This window comes from Pteronotus mesoamericanus, unplaced genomic scaffold (assembly GCF_021234165.1).
Source record: "Pteronotus mesoamericanus isolate MK-2021 breed Mesoamerican mustached bat unplaced genomic scaffold, CSHL_Meso_final scaffold_507, whole genome shotgun sequence".
Taxonomy (NCBI): Eukaryota; Metazoa; Chordata; class Mammalia; order Chiroptera; family Mormoopidae; genus Pteronotus; species Pteronotus mesoamericanus.
The window spans coordinates 150256-169132 of NW_026555319.1; the positions used below are offsets into that span (position 1 = coordinate 150256).

Below are 18877 nucleotides of genomic sequence, written 5' to 3' on the forward strand. Positions count from 1 at the left end.
TTATCAGTAAGTCAAAGGAAAATTATAATCACCTTAATAAGAGGAAAAGTTTTAATTTAAAAGCACATTCCAAGGTTTTAAAAATAAATTACAATATAAAAATTTGCGACTTTAACATAATAAGAAAATAGAGACTTTAACCATAAAGCCTGTCTTCTGCTTAATGGAGGAACATTAGAAATTAGGAACAAGGCCCTGGCTGGTGTGGCTCACTGGACTGACCGAAGGGTCCCCGTTTGAGTCCCAGCCAGGGCACAGCCTGGGCTGTGGGCCAGGTCCCCAGCAGGGGGCGTGCGAGAGGCAACCGCACTTGGATGTTTCTGTCCCTCTCCTACTCCCTCCCTTCCCCCCTGTCTAAAAATAAATAAATAAAATCTTTAAAAGAAAAAGCCGAGATTAGGAACAAGGTGTGAATACCCAAGATCAAGATTTTAAAAACTGGAATAATATTTGAAATACAAAACATACAGATAATGTGTTTCCATGATGACTGCTGAAGTATACACATTTCTACACCATTTGGACTTTATTCCATAAATTGTCAATTCTCATTTGCCTATGTTGCCATTGGGTCTATTTTTTTCTACTAGATTCATGGATTTGAATATATATTGTTTACTAAACCTCAATATGCAATATATGTTTTAATTTTTTTCTGTCTATCCCTTGTCTTTGAACTTTGTTTATAAAATTGTCGGTCTCTTAGATTTTAGTTTTGACACTATAAAATTTATCTAGCTTTTCCTTTATGGTTTCCATATGTGTCTTAAGAAATCTTTCTCTGTCTTAATATCATAAAATATTTCCTTGTATTATCTTCTGAGAGTTTCAGCTGGTAGCTCTGACAGTTACATTTCAGTCTATCTGGAGTTGTGTGTGTTCATGCATGCGAGGTACTGATCTAATTTCATTTTGTTTCCACATGGGAAGCCACTTTCCTAACACCTAGTGTATTAGTTTGATAAGGCTGCCATAACAGAATAACACAGACCAGGTGGAGTAAAAAAAGAAATTTTTGTCACAATTCTGGAGACTGGAAGTCTGAGATCAGGGTGTTGGCAGGTATGGTTTCTTCCGAGGTCTCTCTCCTCACTGTGCAGGTGGCTCTCTTCTCCCTGGTTCTCGCATGGTCACCTCTCTGTGCGCCTGTTCCAATCTCTTCATTTTGAGTTGCAGCCATCCAGATGATCTTATTTTACTTTAATTGCCTCTTTAAAGTCCCAGTTTCCAAATACAGTCACATCCTGACTGCGCTGTGGTTAGGACTTGACCATATGAATTGGGAGGGAAGACATAATCAGCCCACAACACCAAGCATCAAATAACCCATTCTTTCTTCAATATTTGTGAATTAAATATTTTGTATCTGAAGTTCCTATATGTTCAAGGGTCCCTTTATAGAATATCTTTTCTGTTCCATTGACCCATTAGTCTATCAATGCATAAATCCCATATTGTTTTCTTATTGTAGCATAAATTAACTCTTGTATCTAGAAGTGAAAATTCCTGTAATTGTTGTGCTTGTTGACTGTTGTGTTGGATACTGTGAGACCTGTAAACTTTCATGTAAATATTAGAATCTGTTTGTCACATTTCAAAAAAAGTGTTCTTTTATTTTTTTATTGGAATTGTATTATATTTTGTATGAAATATTTGTATTACATTAACTCTACTCCATCAGTATATCTTTCAATTTTCTTTTCAGTTCTTTTACAACCTTTATTAGCATTTTATTATTTTATTCATAAATTTTTGGTTTATGTAAGTTTTTAAAAGATTTATTCCCAGATCTCATTTTAAATTCAACATTGTATAAGGTGTATTCCTAAGTAGTTTGTCATGCCTCTTGATATTGTGAAGGTGAGTTTTTTTTCCCCCTAGTATATTTTCTCATTGGCCATTGTGCTATGGACTGAATACGTATCTCCAAAATTCATATATTGAAATTCTAACCCCCAGTGTGGCTCTGTTTGAAGACTGGGTATTTAAGGAAACTAGGGTTAAATGTGGTTATGAAGTTGGGGCCCTGATCCCATAAGATCAGTGTCCTTATAAGAAGAGACACCGAGGAGCTCACTCTGTCCAGGCACACATCCCAAGGAAAAGCCATGTGAGGACATAATGAGAAGATGGCTATCTACAATCCTGGGAGAGAGCCCTCGCCAGAAACTGACCGTGCTGGCATATTGATCTTAGACTCGCAGCCTCCAGAACTGCGAGAAAATAAATTTCTGTGTTCAAGGCAAGCAGTGTGTGGTACTTTGTTAAATCAGCCAGAGCAGACTAAGACAGATGGTAGTAACAGTATTGATTTGTTACTACCTAGAAACATTGCTAAAATCACTTTTCAGATCTTGCCTCTAATAACCATGATTCTTCCTTTCTTTCTAGTCCATATGAGTGTTAATCCTCATTTATTGTCTTACTGCATTGAATAGAATGCCAGTTCATTGCTTAATAGTATGAGAAATAGAGTGAGTAGTTCTTGACTTTAATTATAATGTTTCTAAAGTTTTACTGTAATTATGATGTTTGCTGTAGAGGTTGGCAGCTATTCTTTAGTTACCTTCCATTCTGAGTTTGTTAAGTGTTTTATGATGAAGAATTGCTGAAATGTATTGAATATTTTTCTTAAGCTACAGGGGTAGTTAGTTACTTATTTTTTTAAATATTAACTTATTTCTACATTAACTGGTTAATGGTTATTAACCTTAAAAATAAAAGTCAGTTATTCTACCAGTAAAAATTGGTTAACTCAGGACAGGCAAGCTATAGCAAAAGCCATAGCTAACTCACGCAAACAAAAGACAGGAATGTTATCTTACGGAGAAAAAGGAGGATTGGGAAGTGGTGTTTTGAGTGGAAGTCCAAGCAAGAGTTCAGGGGAGGGATGGCTTCTCGTTGGCTGAGCTGCTGGGGAGGTCAATGTCTTGCAGGAGGTGCGATGTGTGTCATTCCTGTTGGAACCTGTAATTGGTGATTCTTTCCTGTTGAAGATTTCTCCTGTGGGAGATTTGTAACTGGCCATTCTTACGGTAAATGACACCAGCTAGTACTGTGTGTGAGTGCCCCTCTGGCCTCCTGACTCCATTTTGTTGACACTTCCCTTGTTAACTTTCATGTGATGAATACATTAAGAAACTCTTAATAGTGAATTATCTTGGACATACTATTTATTTATAAGGTTGAACAATATGAAATTGTCCTTTGAAGATGAGTCCATTTACTCTTCCACATAATAAATCACTTCAAAACGTGGTGGATTATATTATGCATCACAGTTTCCTGGGGGCAGAAATGAAAGACATCTCAGCAAAGCGGTTCTGTCTCGGAATCTGTCCTGTGGCTGCACTCGGTGACACAGGATCTGGAGCGGCAGGAGCTGGCACACCTGGGGTAGTGACGACATCTCACTCTTCAGGTCTTTACGCTTCTGTCCCTTTGTGGAAGCCACGAGGGCGTCATCGCAGCATGGCGGCCTCAGAGAGGTTGGACCGTTTACCTGAAAACCGCTGAAGCTTTGTCAGTGAATGCTCTGTGAACAAGGGTGAAGCTGCTTCTCGTAGGACCTTGCCCTGGAAGCTACACAGCTTCATTTCTGCTGCGTTCTGTTGGCTACGATCAAATCACCAGCCCATGCAGATTCAAGCAACAGGGAGCACAGACCTACCTTCCTCTGAATGGGAGGAATGGCCACGTCACAGAGTCACATTGTTGAAGACGATCCTGGGTAGGAGATATTGTAGCCACCTTTGGAAATACAACCTACCACAGTCTGCCCTCAGTCTTTAACAATTTACATCCTCAAACTATAATCATCTCTTCTCTCCAGGACCCCAATGCCTCATATCGTCACAGCGTCTGCTCGAAGTCCAGGAGCTCATCCAGTGGGTGCTGCTGTGGAAGAGGCTCTCAGGGCAGCTCCCCAGGGTGCAGCTCTGTAGGTGCCATGTCGCTCAGTCTGATACCTGGGAGCTAAAAGACAAGCCATTTTCATCTGACACCCAAAATGTAGTGGGGCACACAGGAGGACTGCTATAGACTTGTTCAGAACTGGGAACAACAGGAATCCCCACAGAGCTGTCCCTGGTCCATAGAAATTTCTAAACCCAACAGAGTACCTGTCACTAGTTCGTTAATTAGGGTTCAGGTCTGCTCTCTCAGACTTGTTTTCCATTGTTCTGGGCTGCACCCTATGGGTCTTGGTTCTGCTGAGTCACCCATGTTTGCCACCAAGTATCCTCCTCAGCCTCCCTTCTTCCCCCAAAAAGGATGGGAGTCTAAAGATGTCTTTTTATTTTGTACACGGTTTGTCCTTTTCAGGCCAGGTTAATATAGCTATGTATATATTTGTACTATCTTTTGGTTTGCAATGAGCTTTTTTTTTTCCCACTTTTTACTGTGGACCCTAAATTAACTGTACTTCTACCATAATTTTTTCATATACTTTTCTTTCTACTCAAACTCCTAACCAATTTTATCATTTTTCTTTTTCAGGCTCTCATGTTAAGTAATTAGCACATCTCCAACCTCAAGTAATGGAAAATATTCTTGGGAATTGAGTTTGTCATTTCCCCCCAGATCTGTAACTGGGTTCTCAGAACTGAGGGACAGGTCACAGGTTACTTTATTGGTTACAAGCCAGTCACCCAACAAGATTCTCAGTGGGAGGAGTGGCAGTCACAGTGTACAAAGGACGTGAGATGGGGCCTTATTAAAGTTATCTTTGGAAAACCAAATCTGCCGTGTGTCAAAAATGGTTGATTATTGGTAATTTCATATAGTTGAACCTAATACAGAAATATATAAATGTGTGGAGTAAGAAACTGGGTGGTTTCATTCAGAAAATTTTCATCTATTTTATTGACATATAACTATTTTTTTCTAGTGTCTCAATCTGGTATGGTTATATAGTGGTATTGTAAAGTGATTTGGGAGTAATCCTTTAAATTTGTTTTAAAGATTTCCCCAGTTTTACCTACACTTTTGTGTGTTTATATGTGTTTGAGTCCTATTCCATTTTATCACCTTATAGGTTCATGTATCAACAATCAAGATACTGAATAGTTACAACACCACAAGATATATTTTTTATATTTTTTATTTTGATACTTTTGAAAATGGACTCAACTTATTAAATCCCATTTTATAAAGATTTTTAGGTCTGTAGAAATAGAATTGATTGGCATATATTGACCTGACATCCAATTACCTCATTAAATTCATTTTCTTTTGTTTAGAAATGATCTCATACTACTGAAAAAAAGTAGAGTTATAGAAGTTACAGAGTACTAAAGAATTCCTAAATACCTTTTACCTGTACTTGCCAAATGTTAACATTTTACCATGTCTGCTTTCTTTATAAAATAACATTTTTCTTGTAAGGTAGGAAAATGAGTTGCAGACATAATTCCTCTACATTCCTAAACAATTCAGCGTGTAAGTCCAACATAGCCATCCCATAATCTAATCACAGGAAAATGATCAAACTAGAGAAATTAACATAAATGCAGTACTGTTATCTAATACACAACTTATTCCAAGTGTCCTGATGTCCCAGAAACAAAATTTGGGTTCAGTATCCAATGTCATAAATCTTTAGTCCCATTACACCAGAATGGTCTTTCAGACTTTGTCTCATGACCTCAACACTGTTTTTAAAGGTGTTGAATGGCCCTTACCTTGTTTGGTAGATATTGCCTTTGTGTTCTCAGAGAATCATATCGAGTTTCATAAATGAAAAAAAGTTCCATAAATGAGTTTGCAATAATGGCAATATTAATTTTGAGTTTAAGGTTATATAAACGCCATATATCTCTTTTGTAGTTATTTTTCCAATTGTAATTGATAAGTATTTTGTGGGCAGATGTTTTGAAACTAATGAAATATTCTCTCATAAAAACTCTCACCCACCTAATTTTAGCATTCATGGGTGCCTCTTGCTTTTCCTTTGGTATTTATTGTTATATTCTACTGTAAGGAAGTTTTCCCTTCTTGGCTACTTGTCCATACATTTATATATTTATGTCAGTATGGATACATAGATTATCTTATTCTTTGGGTTATAACCTGTTACATTTATTGGGATTTTCAAATTGTTCCAGATCTGGCCTGTGCTTTCAAGCTGGTTGCAGTTTCTTTTTGACAAACTTAAATATTAAATTCTGAGGCTTGTTCTATGGTGTATCATTTGGTCTTTACTGTGTAACATTCCTTGTGCATTTGAGAATGTACATTCTCATGTATTTAGGTGGTGTGCTCCATACGTGTTTGTTAGGTCTAATTGGTTTTGTTGTTCAAGTTGTCTATTTACTCATTGACTGTTATGGGTTGGCCTGTGTCCCCCCAAAAGACATGTTAGAGTCCTAACCCCCACACCTCAGGATGTGACTCTATTTACACAAAGGGTTTTTACAGAGATTAGCATGTTAAAATGAGGTCATTAGGTGGGCCCCAAACCAATATGACTGGTATCCTCATAAAAAGGAGAAATTCTGATGGAAAAATAGACACATATAGGAAGAAAATGATGTAAAGAGAGAGAGATGTCTACAAACCAGAGATGCCTGGAAGATTCTTCCCTCACAGCCCCCAGAAGGAGACAACCCTACTGGCATTTGATTTCAGACCTTCAGCCTCCAGGTCTGAGACTTTAAGTAAACACTCATTTTGTAGTACTTTGTCCCAGTGGCCCTAGCAAGTGAATAAAGATTCTGGTACTGGAAAATAGGGTGTCCTATAGCTGATGCCAGAAGTGTGGACATAGCTTTGGAGCTGGCAGCAGAAGGTAGTGTGTAGAGATGCTTGATAGAAAAAGCCCAGGCTGCTTTGAGAAGACTCAGCAGAAATACGAATGTTGAAGGTGCTTTTGGTAAGGTGTTGGAAAAAATGAGTAACATTATCAGATTGGAGAAAAAGGGGATCTTTGTAATAAGGTGGGAGAGAATTTGGCTGAATTGTGTTCTACTTTGTGAAAAGAATTAAGCTGAAGAGATTTCCCAGTGCTCTGTGGCTCAACGCTCTGTTCACTGAGCCCACGGCAGGTGGTGGGCAGGGGCCTGCTCTCCCTCAGCCCTGCCTGGCAGGCCAGTCCTCTGTATTGAAAACAGCTTCTCCTTCTGGGACCCTGGGAGTGGCCCTGCCCTCTGAGTCATTCTCCCCTTTTCTTTAAGGTCAACCCATGTCTAAAGCTAGATTATTCTACAGCTTATTTCCTGCATGTAGAATCTCAGAAGTCAACTTCCTTTATTTCATCCCTTCTCTGTCCCCTTCAGTCCAAGTTGGTATAATGTCTGCTGAGGCAAATGATTGGATTCACAAGTCACACACCTACTATGTTTAACAGCTGTCCAGCAGCATCCTGGGTGTTTTTCATTTTTAGTAATATGGATAGTCTTCCAAATCTTTAGGATCTAATTCCTTTATGTTTCACTCATCAATTTATCTCTGTCCCCTTGCATCTTACTATTAGCAAGCTGCAGCTGGCTTGTGTCCCTGAATGAAGAGCATACAGTCTGAAGTGTATCAGAGTTTCCTAGGCTGTTCTCAGATTCCTCTGATATCTCTGCTTGAATTATGAGATTGTTTCTAGAACAATGCATGTTTCAGGGGGATGACTTTTTAAATTCACCAAGCCAAATATATATTTGACTTCTACCATCTCAACCCTATAGCGATGAGTAAGCAATTATTTCAGGAATGTCACAGAGAGGTGCAGAATTTAACACTGTGCTTTGAGATGAGAGCTTCAAGTTTGTCACTGTTGAATGTAAGGGCCACTATGACCAGAGGGAGCCATCTCATCTCCCATCCCATATTTCCTCATAAATGTAAAATTCTTCTATGGCAGTAATTCCTCAGAGTTCGCAGAATCTCATCAGAGGCCACAAGGTGTTTGGTATACGCAAACAAGAACACCATTTCATACTATGGGCTAAAAAGTTTCCACCTTGGATCATAAACAAGAACCTGAAAGATTTTCTTCATTTCAGAAAAAAATCTAAAAGACATACCCCACTTGTCTCTACCATTTTGTTAGCTACGCACTGCTCCAGAGCAAGAGTTTATCAATTAAAGCCCTGCATTATAAGAAAGAGAAACTCCTTCTCCTTAACTTTAGCAGGAAAAAAAAACAACCCACTTTTATTACAGAGGTATGAGGAAGCACCCATAAAGCCAGAAAACCAGATTCTAAAAGGGAGCCTATCAAGAGTTGTTCTGGGAAATCAATAGAGCAGGAAGGAACAGATGTTCTCCATGGGATTCTGGGACAAAGACATCCGAGCTCCCAAGTTTCCCTTCTGATTCACGTGAAACTGAATCGAGTCCTGGAAAAGAGGCTACCATTATTCAACAATGGGTGCAGTGCCCACCTGCAGCTAATGGAAAGGACACCCTGAAAGACTCAACTACAACAGAGGTATTTGTCCAGAAAACACTGGGGTGCTCATACCGATGCACGGGAATGGCTACTGACCTGCTAAAACAGGGGTGTCCAACCAGCAGCCATGGGCTTCATGTATCCCAGGATGGCTGTGAATGCGGCCTAACACAAAATCACAAATTTACTTAAAACATGATGATTTTTTTGTGTATGTGATTACGTGTCACGATGTATTTAATGTGTGGCCCAAAACAATTCTTTTTCCAGTGTGGCCCAGAGATCCCAAAAGGCTGGACGCCCCTGTGCTAAAATATCCTCGATGTTCCTCACAGTGAGGTCCCTTAAGCAGCCTTGTAATACCTGCCAGACCCCCATATGTAGATTCCTGAAGTGATCTCACCTGGAGTGAGAACTATGTCCTTTCATTTATTAAAAGTCACATTATATTAGTTATATTACTAAGAAACAGACAATAGTTATATTTAACATTTAATATGGAGAATATTGGGAGATGTTACTCCACAAACTATCAAATATATGTATAACAAATTACATTAAAAAATAAAATACCAAAATTTTTAAAAATGCTATTCAGTGTTGCTCAGGAAAGTCACACTAAATATCCCATAACCTGCAGAATATGTTACTTCTGTTTCCCTGACACTTTATTTACATATTAAAATAAAAAACTTTATATTTCATTATGAAAAAGTCTTAAGTTTATAATTATTTCCTTCCCTCTAAAACGTAGCTTCAAATCTGGAATCTGACCCTCCACATAACACACTTTCTATGGGAAAAAGCTTTCCCAATTTATTGAGTTTATAGTGTTTTCAGAATTGTCCAAATTAAAGCGTCATGATGCCACTACATTTGATACAGTTACTGCTCAATTCCTTCCATTATTCTTATCTATAAAGCTTGTATGTGACATTTCTAAAAGGTTTTGCACACTCATTCCAAATATGATTGGTTTCTCTCCTATATTACTTATATGTATATTTTTAGAACTTCCTGCTTATATAGCCTGTCTATATTATCACCCGAAGTCTCCTAAGGAGTACATTTTTTTAGAGTGCCTCTAATATCTACTTCATTCTAATTTCACTTGTGAGTTTTTCTATGTATGCGGAGCCCTGAATTCCAACAGAAGGATTTCCCACATTCAGAACATTTCCATGGTTTCTCTCCTGTATGGACTCTCTGATGTTCACTAAGAGATGACTTCTGGGTGAAGGCTTTACCGCACTCACTGCATTTGAATGGCTTTTCTCCTGAGTGAGTCTTCTGGTGGATCTGAAGCGACGCCTTCCGAGGATAGGCTTTCTCACATTCACTGCACTCATAGGGCTTCTCTGTCGAGTGAGTTCTCTGATGTATGATGAGCTGTGACTTCCCACAAAAGGCTCTCTCACAGAAACTACATTCATAGGGCCTCTCCCCGGTGTGCGTTCTCCTGTGTATGACAAGGTATGATTTGCTGCTGAACGCCTTTCCGCATTCACTGCACCCGTAGGGCTTCTCTCCTGCGTGAGCTCTCAGGTGGGCAGTGAGCTGTTCCTTCCGACCGAAGGCCTTCCCACATTCACTGCACTGATAAGGGTTATTTCCTGTGTGAGTTCCCTGATGGACAACAAGCTGTGTCTTCATGTTGAAGGCTTTCCCACAATCGCTGCATTGATAGGGCTTCTCTCCCGTGTGCATTCTTATGTGAACGAGCAGGTATGATTTACTCCTAAAGGCTTTCCCACATTCGTTGCATTTATGGGGTTTCACTCCCGTGTGAGTTCTCTGGTGTACAATGAACGGTGACTTCAAACTAAAGGCTTTCCCACATTCGCTGCATTCATAGGGCTTCACTCCCGTATGACTTCTCTGGTGTAAAATGAGCTGGGATTTCCAGCTGTAGGCTTTCCCACATTCACCGCAACCATAAGGTTTCCCTCCTGTGTGAACTTCCTGGTGGACAATGAGCTGTGACCTGAAAGAGAAGACTTTCCCACACTCACTGCACGAGTAGGGCTTCTCTCCTGTGTGAACTCTCTGGTGAGCATTCAGGTTTGACTTGGCGCTGAAGGCTCTCTCACACTTAGTGCATTCGTAAGGTCTCTCTCCTGTATGAATTCTGAGATGTACAATGAGCTGTGATTTGCAACGAAAAGCTTTTCCGCATTCACCACAGATACAGTTTTTTTCTATACTATGAGCTCTTTGATGCTTAAGAAAATATGATTGTTCATATCCACGTAACTTATCAGCATTCTTTCTTAGATAGCTTCTGGTTAAACCTGAGTTTTGTGTCAAACTTTTTCCATGTGTATTATACTTCTGGAGCCTTTGTCTTGAAGAAATATGTGTTTTGTTCAGATGAAGTTTAACAAATGCATTACAAGCAGAGTTTCTCTCAACACTTTCAAGCGCATCTTGATTTTTCTGGTACCATTCTTTCCAAGCTTCTAGAAGAAAAATATTTTTAAAATCATAACATGAACCTGCTATAGAATAAAAGAGCTTTAGAGCTGCCATGTAATGAGTCTCCTTTTGGTAACAGGCCTCTGACACCGGTTCAAACACACACTCACCACGTGCACCTGCACCACAGAGCTAAGTATGGGGGCAACGGGGCCGGATCACACCAAACCATGTCCCATTATAGAAATGGGTAGCAAATTAGCAGTGATCAAAAGTGTCTTTCAAAACAGACGTTTTAATAACACCTAGATTTTTAAATTTGAGAAACATGTGGTCCTGCTCTTTGAGATTAAAAACACTGGGAGGGAAACACGTTTGGAGGAAAAATAAAGGACTTTCTTTTGGACTTTATTACATTTGAGATCTCAGTTAAATATCAAAGTGAAGACCACAAATAGGCAGTCAGACCTAAGTGCTCCATAGAAAGTAGGCATCGAGAGCATACAAAAGGGATTAAATGACAAGACAGATGAGTTCTAGGGAACACGTGCAGATGAAAAGGGATGCCCGCACCTCCCTGCAGCGGATGACACTTAGAACTGGACAAAGAAGCAGAAAGGACAGGCAGGTCCGTCCGGGAGGCCCGAACAGTCACACGACGCCGAGTGCCGGCCGAGCGGCCAGCGCTGAGGGAGTGGCGGCAGGCCCAGCTCTGGACGGCCGCTCCCTCACCAGGCCACCACTGCGGTGGCCCTTCCACAGCTTCCCTCCCATACACCCTCTTCCCCACAGTGGTGGGATGATCCCGTCACGGTTTGTGCCTGGAAGTGGGCCACTAAATTCCAGCGTGAGGGGTAAGGATGCTGAGACCAGTGGCTAGAAGAAGGGATTTCTCAGGCCCAAAGACTATGTATAGACAACTGTGGGTGTTGTTACTGGCTTTACAGAATTAGAAAAAAAGAAAACCGAGAGGAAGCCTGATGAGTTTTGAAGGAAACCCTAAGCCTGGTCTGATAACAGCCTATGATTCTTCAGCCCTAAATGCCCCAAAACTTGTACCAACAGAAGTGGGCTAATGAAACTGTAAGTAGCCCCCAAAAAGCATGTTCTCCCCAAAGCCCATCTCTCCTGTGGCAAAGGAGGATACAAGGAAGGAAGACCCTCTCGGAGTGAAGAGCCAGGAGCTGTGAATCTGGCTAACAAGGGAATTGTACAATCACACCAAAAACGTCTGCCCTGCTCTTTTTTAACAGAGATGCGGTGAGCAGTGATGACCATTGTTTCCCCCCTCCCCTTCTGGAAGGAGGGGCTTCTGTTCCAATGTTCCGGTTCCTTCCCCACCACTGTGTTCATCTGGGATACGGGATCTATCTACTACCTACATGTCACTGTTTGATCCCTGATATCACCAAGCTTCTGAATTAAGTCGCCGTGGAGGCCAGTCTTACCTATCAGATGATGTCACACACATCCCAAGAGATCCTAGACTTGTAACTTGATTCGGATCTAGGAAGAGAACACGCGCTGCCCCCTTTATAATATGGGGAAGAGATGGTTATCGTTCATGTAACTATCATTTTGGAAGATGTACAACTGGAAAGGAGAGCGTGTTGTTGGACTATCCAGAGGTGGGATTCTGACACACTTGTTTGTGTCCCCAAAGGCATCTCCCCACTTCTGCACCGCAACCCTGGCTGGTAAGGACATGGTGCAGGTGGTCTGGCTGGCAGAGGCATGGCCCCATCCCCCACACCACGGTCGGTTTAGGCACTGGCATGTCAGTTGTGAGACGTAGTAAGTTGTTCAGGCTTCTGGGAAAGATTTTGGACATGAAAGAAAGGGATATTTTTGCAAGAGACAGAGGAATTATCCAGTGGTTCCTACTGTGTCTGCATGTGATGCCTGGCACCAAGGCACTTACCCGGCCATGCTGAAGAGAAAAGCTAACACCAAGGCCGGAGAACGGGAGACAGCTGTAACCTTGATACCTGACGTCATCACGCTTCTGAATTAAGCCACTGTGGAGCTGCTCCCCTACAGCAGACAACCTGTCATTTGAGACTATAAATTCCTTCTTGTTTACTTTTTTTTTAACGAGGAGTGTAAGATACTTGGTTATATTCTCAGACCAGTGATGGGATAATTATGAATCCAGCAGCAATAGCTACGGAAAAGACTGAGGTGTCAAATACAACTAAGAAGTTCAAGTATGAGAGAATGCTGATCTAGTCTGGGTGACAACTGAGGGGACAGGAGCTACAAGGGTATTTCAAAGGATAAGATACCAACAAAAATGAAAGAAGCTCCAGGACTAGCAAAGGAGAAAGAAGATGGGATACCCGAGGTGAGGCTACGAGCCAGAACACAAGAACAGCACTGCAAGATCAATGATCATAACAGGAAAACTGAGGGAGAACGCTGATTTCAGAGGTTACTTCCTGCTCCAGATACCGAGGACGAGGGTTGGAAAAGCACAGGGGAGCTCTCTGGCAAGCACATCACCTCGGGACTAGACTGCAGAATTGGAAAAAGGACGAAAATGTTGATTTTGGTGTTACAACACTGAGAGTCATAAAAGCTTAACTTTTCATAATGGAAGGGCTTTTCAATAGTTACAATGTAGCCCTGGCTGGTGTGGTTCAGTTGGCTGGAACATTGTCCTGTAAACCAAAAGACTGTGGGTTCAATTCTGGTTAGGGCACAAGCCTAGTTTGTGGGTTCAGTCCCTGGTCAGGGTGCCTAAAAGAGGCAACTGATCAATATTTCTCTCTCGCATCAATTAAAAAACAAAACAAAACAAAATAAAGTGGTTATAATATGGGACCAGACAGCCAAATTTGGGAAACAAAGGGCTCTGGACAACTCAAATGGGAAAAGGAGTCAGTGGAGAGCAGGTTAGGTTTCAGAATTCTCTTAAGAAAAAAAGTGCCCAAGAAAGTAACAGTTATCGTTTCAAAGTGATCAGTGAGAAAAGAGAATGAAGCAATGAAATCCCCGAAGACAGTCAAGGGAGAGCAAAGGAAGTACAAGGCTATGGGTGAAGTCTGAGCGGTGCCACGGTGATGGCAAAGGAGAAAAGAGACGACCGGGAAGCGGAGGCGCAAGTGGCACCAGGCGAGAAGCTGCAGGCTGATGGTGTCCACAGCCACGGGGAGGAAGGCACAAAACGAAGGTGCCAGAGAAAGGACCCTAACCCGGAGTACACCATTTGGGCAGCGCGCACAGCAGGGCGTGCCTGCCTCACCAAGCCCGGGAGGAAAGCCCAGCTGCGGGCGGCACGGCAGCCATTACCCAACGCGGGGAGCTCACGGGCTCCCCAGCCACCCCAGTGCTTCCGGGGCTTCAGACTAAAGTTTCTACCCGCAAGGCCGCTTGAGCGCCGCCCCGTGGACTCCCGCACCTCCCATCTTCCAGGCCCCGACTCACCCACCTGGACATCTCCGACGAGAAACTTTGGCATTTATTATCCACGGCTCGTCTCCTTGCTCCAACTTGAAGACTAAGTCAGGTTTGGTGCCATGATACCCTGTTAATACAAAACCACAAGGGACGTGGGCCAAGCTGCTGGGCCTAAGGGGTCAGGAGCAACAGCATGAAACTGCTCACGAACACTCCGGAAAAGGTTACAATTATGAGGCGATGGCCAAAGGTGTTCTGGAAGGAAGAACACCTGACCTCTTAGAGTTCAAGCCCATAATCACTATCACTAAGTACTTCAGAGGCCCCAGGGTAGGTCAACAACAAGAAAGGGATGGCAACTTCAGAGTCATGGTCGGGGTTAACAGAGAGCTGTACTTACCCACAGATACCAAGTTGCGATAGTTTTCCAGTATCACATCCCTGTACAGGTACTTCTGCGCAGAATCCAGCAACTGCCATTCTTCCCAGGTGAAGTCCATCGATATATCCTTGAATGACAATAATCCCTGTAATAACACACACCCCGTTGAAATGGACGCAGCTACATTACGTGATGTATAAAAGATGCGGCGGAATGTCCCCAGGAGGAATGCTCCTCCACAGGTTGCCTCCTCCGGGTCAGCATTTATTTAGAGAGAATTGAAAACAAAAAAACAAAAACAAACCAATTTTGAGATTCTATGTGCCAGATGCTTTTTGGGTCCTAAAAATTTCAAGATGAATAAAATCCACTTCTGCCCATGAGAAGCTTTCAGCCTTGCATAGGGAAACAAACATCTACACATGCAAATGAAATAAGGTATTTCAAATCTTTGATGAAAATACATCCAGAATATATTTTGTACAGAGCTAGAGAACAATTCTAAATAAGGGTGCCAGAGACATGGGAAGGCCTGACCTTGCAGAAGTTATCTGTCACCTTGCCAGCTACTCAGCCCACCGTGAGTCTCAGTGGGGATGGAGTGAGAGACTGGAACTATAAAAAGTGTGCCAAAAAGGTGAATTCTCAGCCTTCTTCCAAGAAAATAAGGGCCAGCTGGGGCCCCTTATAACTAAAGCCAGCTGGGGCTCAACGGGTGCTGGCGAAAGGCGAGGGTGCTGGGGCCAAAACGAGGGCCGTGGTTGGCTTCTGAGCATCCTGTGAAGACAGGGACAGAAGATGTCCTGGGGGAGACGCGGCAGCGTCCAGACAGAAGGGTGCGGAGGAGGGTGGCAGACCATGGCGCTGCCCTCCAAGGAGTTTGGGAAGCTTGAGGGATGAGAAACGTGGCGAACAAGGGGCTGAAAATAGTGAAGAAGCTGCCAGAGAAAAGTTCCCTGAAGTGGGTCGCTGAGGGAGAAGTGTCCCCCCGGAGGAGAGCCCCATGGGAAGAAGGGAAGGTGGAAACAGTGTCTCACACGCAGCCTGGGTGTCCGCCAAGCCCTCTGGGAAATTCTGAAGACAGAAAGTGCTGGGGCACTTAAAAGGCAGATGAGAAGCAATGCCCAGAGGAGCCCTGGACGTGATCCCCTCGACAGGCTCCCCGCAAACAGCACCACCTGCGGGGATAAGGCGCTGGAGGGGAGAGCCAGGAGTGCCATTCTGGGGGCACCTGCAGCGGGGAGTGAGCGAGAGACGTTCGCATCGCAGACACACAAGGCCCAGCCCTGCGACAGGCTCCACGCAACCCCGGTGGCTGGGCACTGATGGCCAGACCACAGGCGCGCCTGCCCTCTCGCCGCTGACCCTCCCATCCCAGTCCAGGAGCAGCCCCCACAGGAGGGCAACAAGAAGATGAAGCGGGAATACAGAGGTGAGCCGCTCATCTCCATTCCGTGCCGAGAGGGGGAAGAACTGGCGTTGGAATGAGAGCATGAGCTGGACTTTCTAACGCCTGAAAGCAACCGACAGCCACGTCAGACCGTGACCGGAACATAGTGGGCTCCGCTGAGAGGACCGTCAGGGCCTGGGGAAGAAGAGCCGACGGAGCGGCCTGAGGTCGTGATGGAGAAAACGAAGCTGTGACTTGCCTGTATCCTAATGAAGTCCGTCCAGGCCAGGCCTCAAGCAGACTACTTCATGAGGGAGGGAGGGGAAACAAGAAACTAGGCACAGAGGTGTGACCACAGAAAAGCCAGACAAGGATGCCCCAACAGTGAACGCAGACCGAAGCGGCGGATTCTGCGGACAGGCCGGAGAAAGCAAGGCGCAGAGCAGAGAGTGGGGTAAACCAGAAGGCTTATTTTACTTCAGGTCTTTTACTATTTTTTAAGCTCGATGTGAATAAAAATAAAATACAAAAAAACTATTTAAAAATGTAATTGGCAAAGCATTGTTTAATTGGCCACAACTATTATGACCAAGGGAGGATCCATATTAAAAATTTATTAAGACATTTTTATACACTGACCAGATTGCTGTAATGAGACACGTATGCTACCAAAAAAAATCACTACTATGCAAACTCTCACAGTAAAAATCATAGGGCTTATGAGAAAAATAAAACCTGTGTCAACAACACATAGAAAATCAGGAACCTAATAAAGACAGTAGCAGTTTTACACTTATTTCATGGTTGAGAAACACATGAATTACAATAAATATGGCACTTTATCTTGTAAAACACCTGATGTTTGGATGTCAGAGGGGCTGCAGCTTTTATAAACTGGTAAAAAGAAGGTTGTCTGAAATCAGAAAGCTCACATTTTCCCCTAGGATTCCAATTACATTGAAACAAATTGACATTTTTAAAGCAAACATGATAGCAGAACTGACTGTATTTACAAATTTGTTCCAAAGAATTTTAAAACTTAGAATGAAAAAATTTCATAGGAAAAGGAAACTAACCAAAATTGGCGCAGAAAGAATTAGGAAAGTCCAGCTGACCAGTCAATGATCATGAAACAAACTGAAGTAGTAGTCAAAGGCATACCAGCTCCAGAAGGGTGACGGTCTCAGGCTACACTTAAAAGTTCTATCGATAGCCAAGGAACAGGAAGTCCCCATCATATCTAATCTTATGTCGAGCCAGGAAATGATGTGTACAGTGCATCAGACAAGCCTGCATAACCACACGGACAATATCAGACAAGGACAGCACAAACTATAGTCTAACCTCATTTATTAACTCTGATCAATATGCCTAGAGAAAAAGAACTAGTAAAATAAAATGAATCCTGTACATACACACATAGTAAACTGAGACAAGGAAGTTTATTAAAAAAAAATTAAAGGACAGTCCAGCACATTAAGTACTTTTCTCAAATTTGCGGGGCGGGGGAGGGAAAGACAGTCTCCCAACTTCGGCGTCCCTTGCAGTCACTCCAGTCCTTCCTCACAGCAGTCTCTTCCTTGTCACTACCCTGAGACCTCTACTTGGTCCTTTCGAGGCTCTGCTGGTCATACCCTGAGCTAACACTATCATAGGCGCCTTTCCCCTTAATATTTCCAGTTGAGAATGCCCACTGAGCTACAGACTCGACTAGAGTGCATATTTAAATCTACGAAACTGCCCCGTCCCTGGGTACGTCGTCCAGCAGTGCGCCCCGGGCTGGAGCGCACCGGCGCGCACCGGCGGTCAGGCGTTCAGCCACCGCTGAGGTCGCCGCTCCCGCTCACACCGTCAGCCCAGGTGGTCCACCGGCCCTTTCCTTCTTCAAAACTCCTCTCCCGACCCACTAACCCGCCACTGTGCTCAATGCTCACTTCTGTTTGCCCTCCGTGCTCCAGACCACAGCTCCTCTAAAACGAGAACTGTGCGTAACTTCTCTCTGCACCGTCAGCGCCAGCCCCCGGGTCCAGCGCACAAAAAGACATCCGGCAAACACGCGTTTGAACAAACGGATGAACAAAGAGGAGGGTAACTTCCCTAATGAGGCCCTAAAGGACTGGATGTGAAGACGACTCAGTCCTTGTGCGTGAAAAGCCTGAAGTAATAGCGGATCGTTTCCGTTCCCAAATCCCTCGGAGTTCAAGGTCCGCAGGAGCGATCAGGCGTGAAGTGCCGAAAGAAACGGCCCCGGACACAAAACGCTGCAGGACACTGTCTCTGGAGATCCAGAGCCCGGGTGGAGTGCGGTCCGCGGCAGCCCCCGAGTTCCGGCCCCAGGTGTGACCGTGCAGGGACGAACGTGTCCGCACTCGGCGCCGTCTGCTCTGAAAAGTAAGCAAGCCCCTACTTACCCAACACGAAGCTGTCCGGATCCCGGAGGCCATTCCGCGCTGTTTCATGCAGGCTGCCGGAGGCAGGACCGAACCTTGACGGTCTCCCTGCTGCCGCCCCCCGAGCCCACCCCGGAAGGACCACGCGCCCCAGGGAGGAGGGTACAAGGCTGAGTCGCTCGTAGGGACGCGGCCTCCGAGCCTGGGCACAGGAATGCGGAGAGAGTCTGCACCGTTCCGCGGCCCTGACGCGGGAGGACCGAGGCCGGACGGACCGCGGAGAGCTCAGCTGGACAAGGTCCTGGTCTGCAACGCACGCTCCGGGCCGGGTTAACTCTGCGCCGCCGCCGGCTCGGCAGCCACAGACACTGAGAACGCCCCCTACCCGCGCGCGTCCTCTGACAGCGCGCCAGACCCAGCACCGCCGGCGGGTACGGCCGACAACGGCGGGGCGGCGCACGCGGAAGTACGTCACGAGCCCGGGCGCCGGACGGGACGGCGCGGAAAGAAAACTACAACTC

At 44.0% G+C, this 18877-nt stretch overlaps 1 protein-coding gene across 1 annotated transcript; it reads right to left on the reverse strand.

The window, feature by feature from the left end:
* Window positions 1-8924: 8924 nt before the first annotated feature.
* On the reverse strand, window positions 8925-18778 carry ZNF26 (zinc finger protein 26). The gene is made up of 4 exons (XM_054594195.1): window positions 18378-18778; window positions 14595-14721; window positions 14226-14321; window positions 8925-10839 (listed from the first exon to the last, which is right to left on the reverse strand). Exons 1-4 carry the CDS (start codon window positions 18423-18425, stop codon window positions 9488-9490), a joined length of 1623 nt encoding a protein of 540 aa, XP_054450170.1. The 5' UTR covers window positions 18426-18778; the 3' UTR covers window positions 8925-9487.
* Between the last annotated feature and the right edge of the window lie 99 nt (window positions 18779-18877).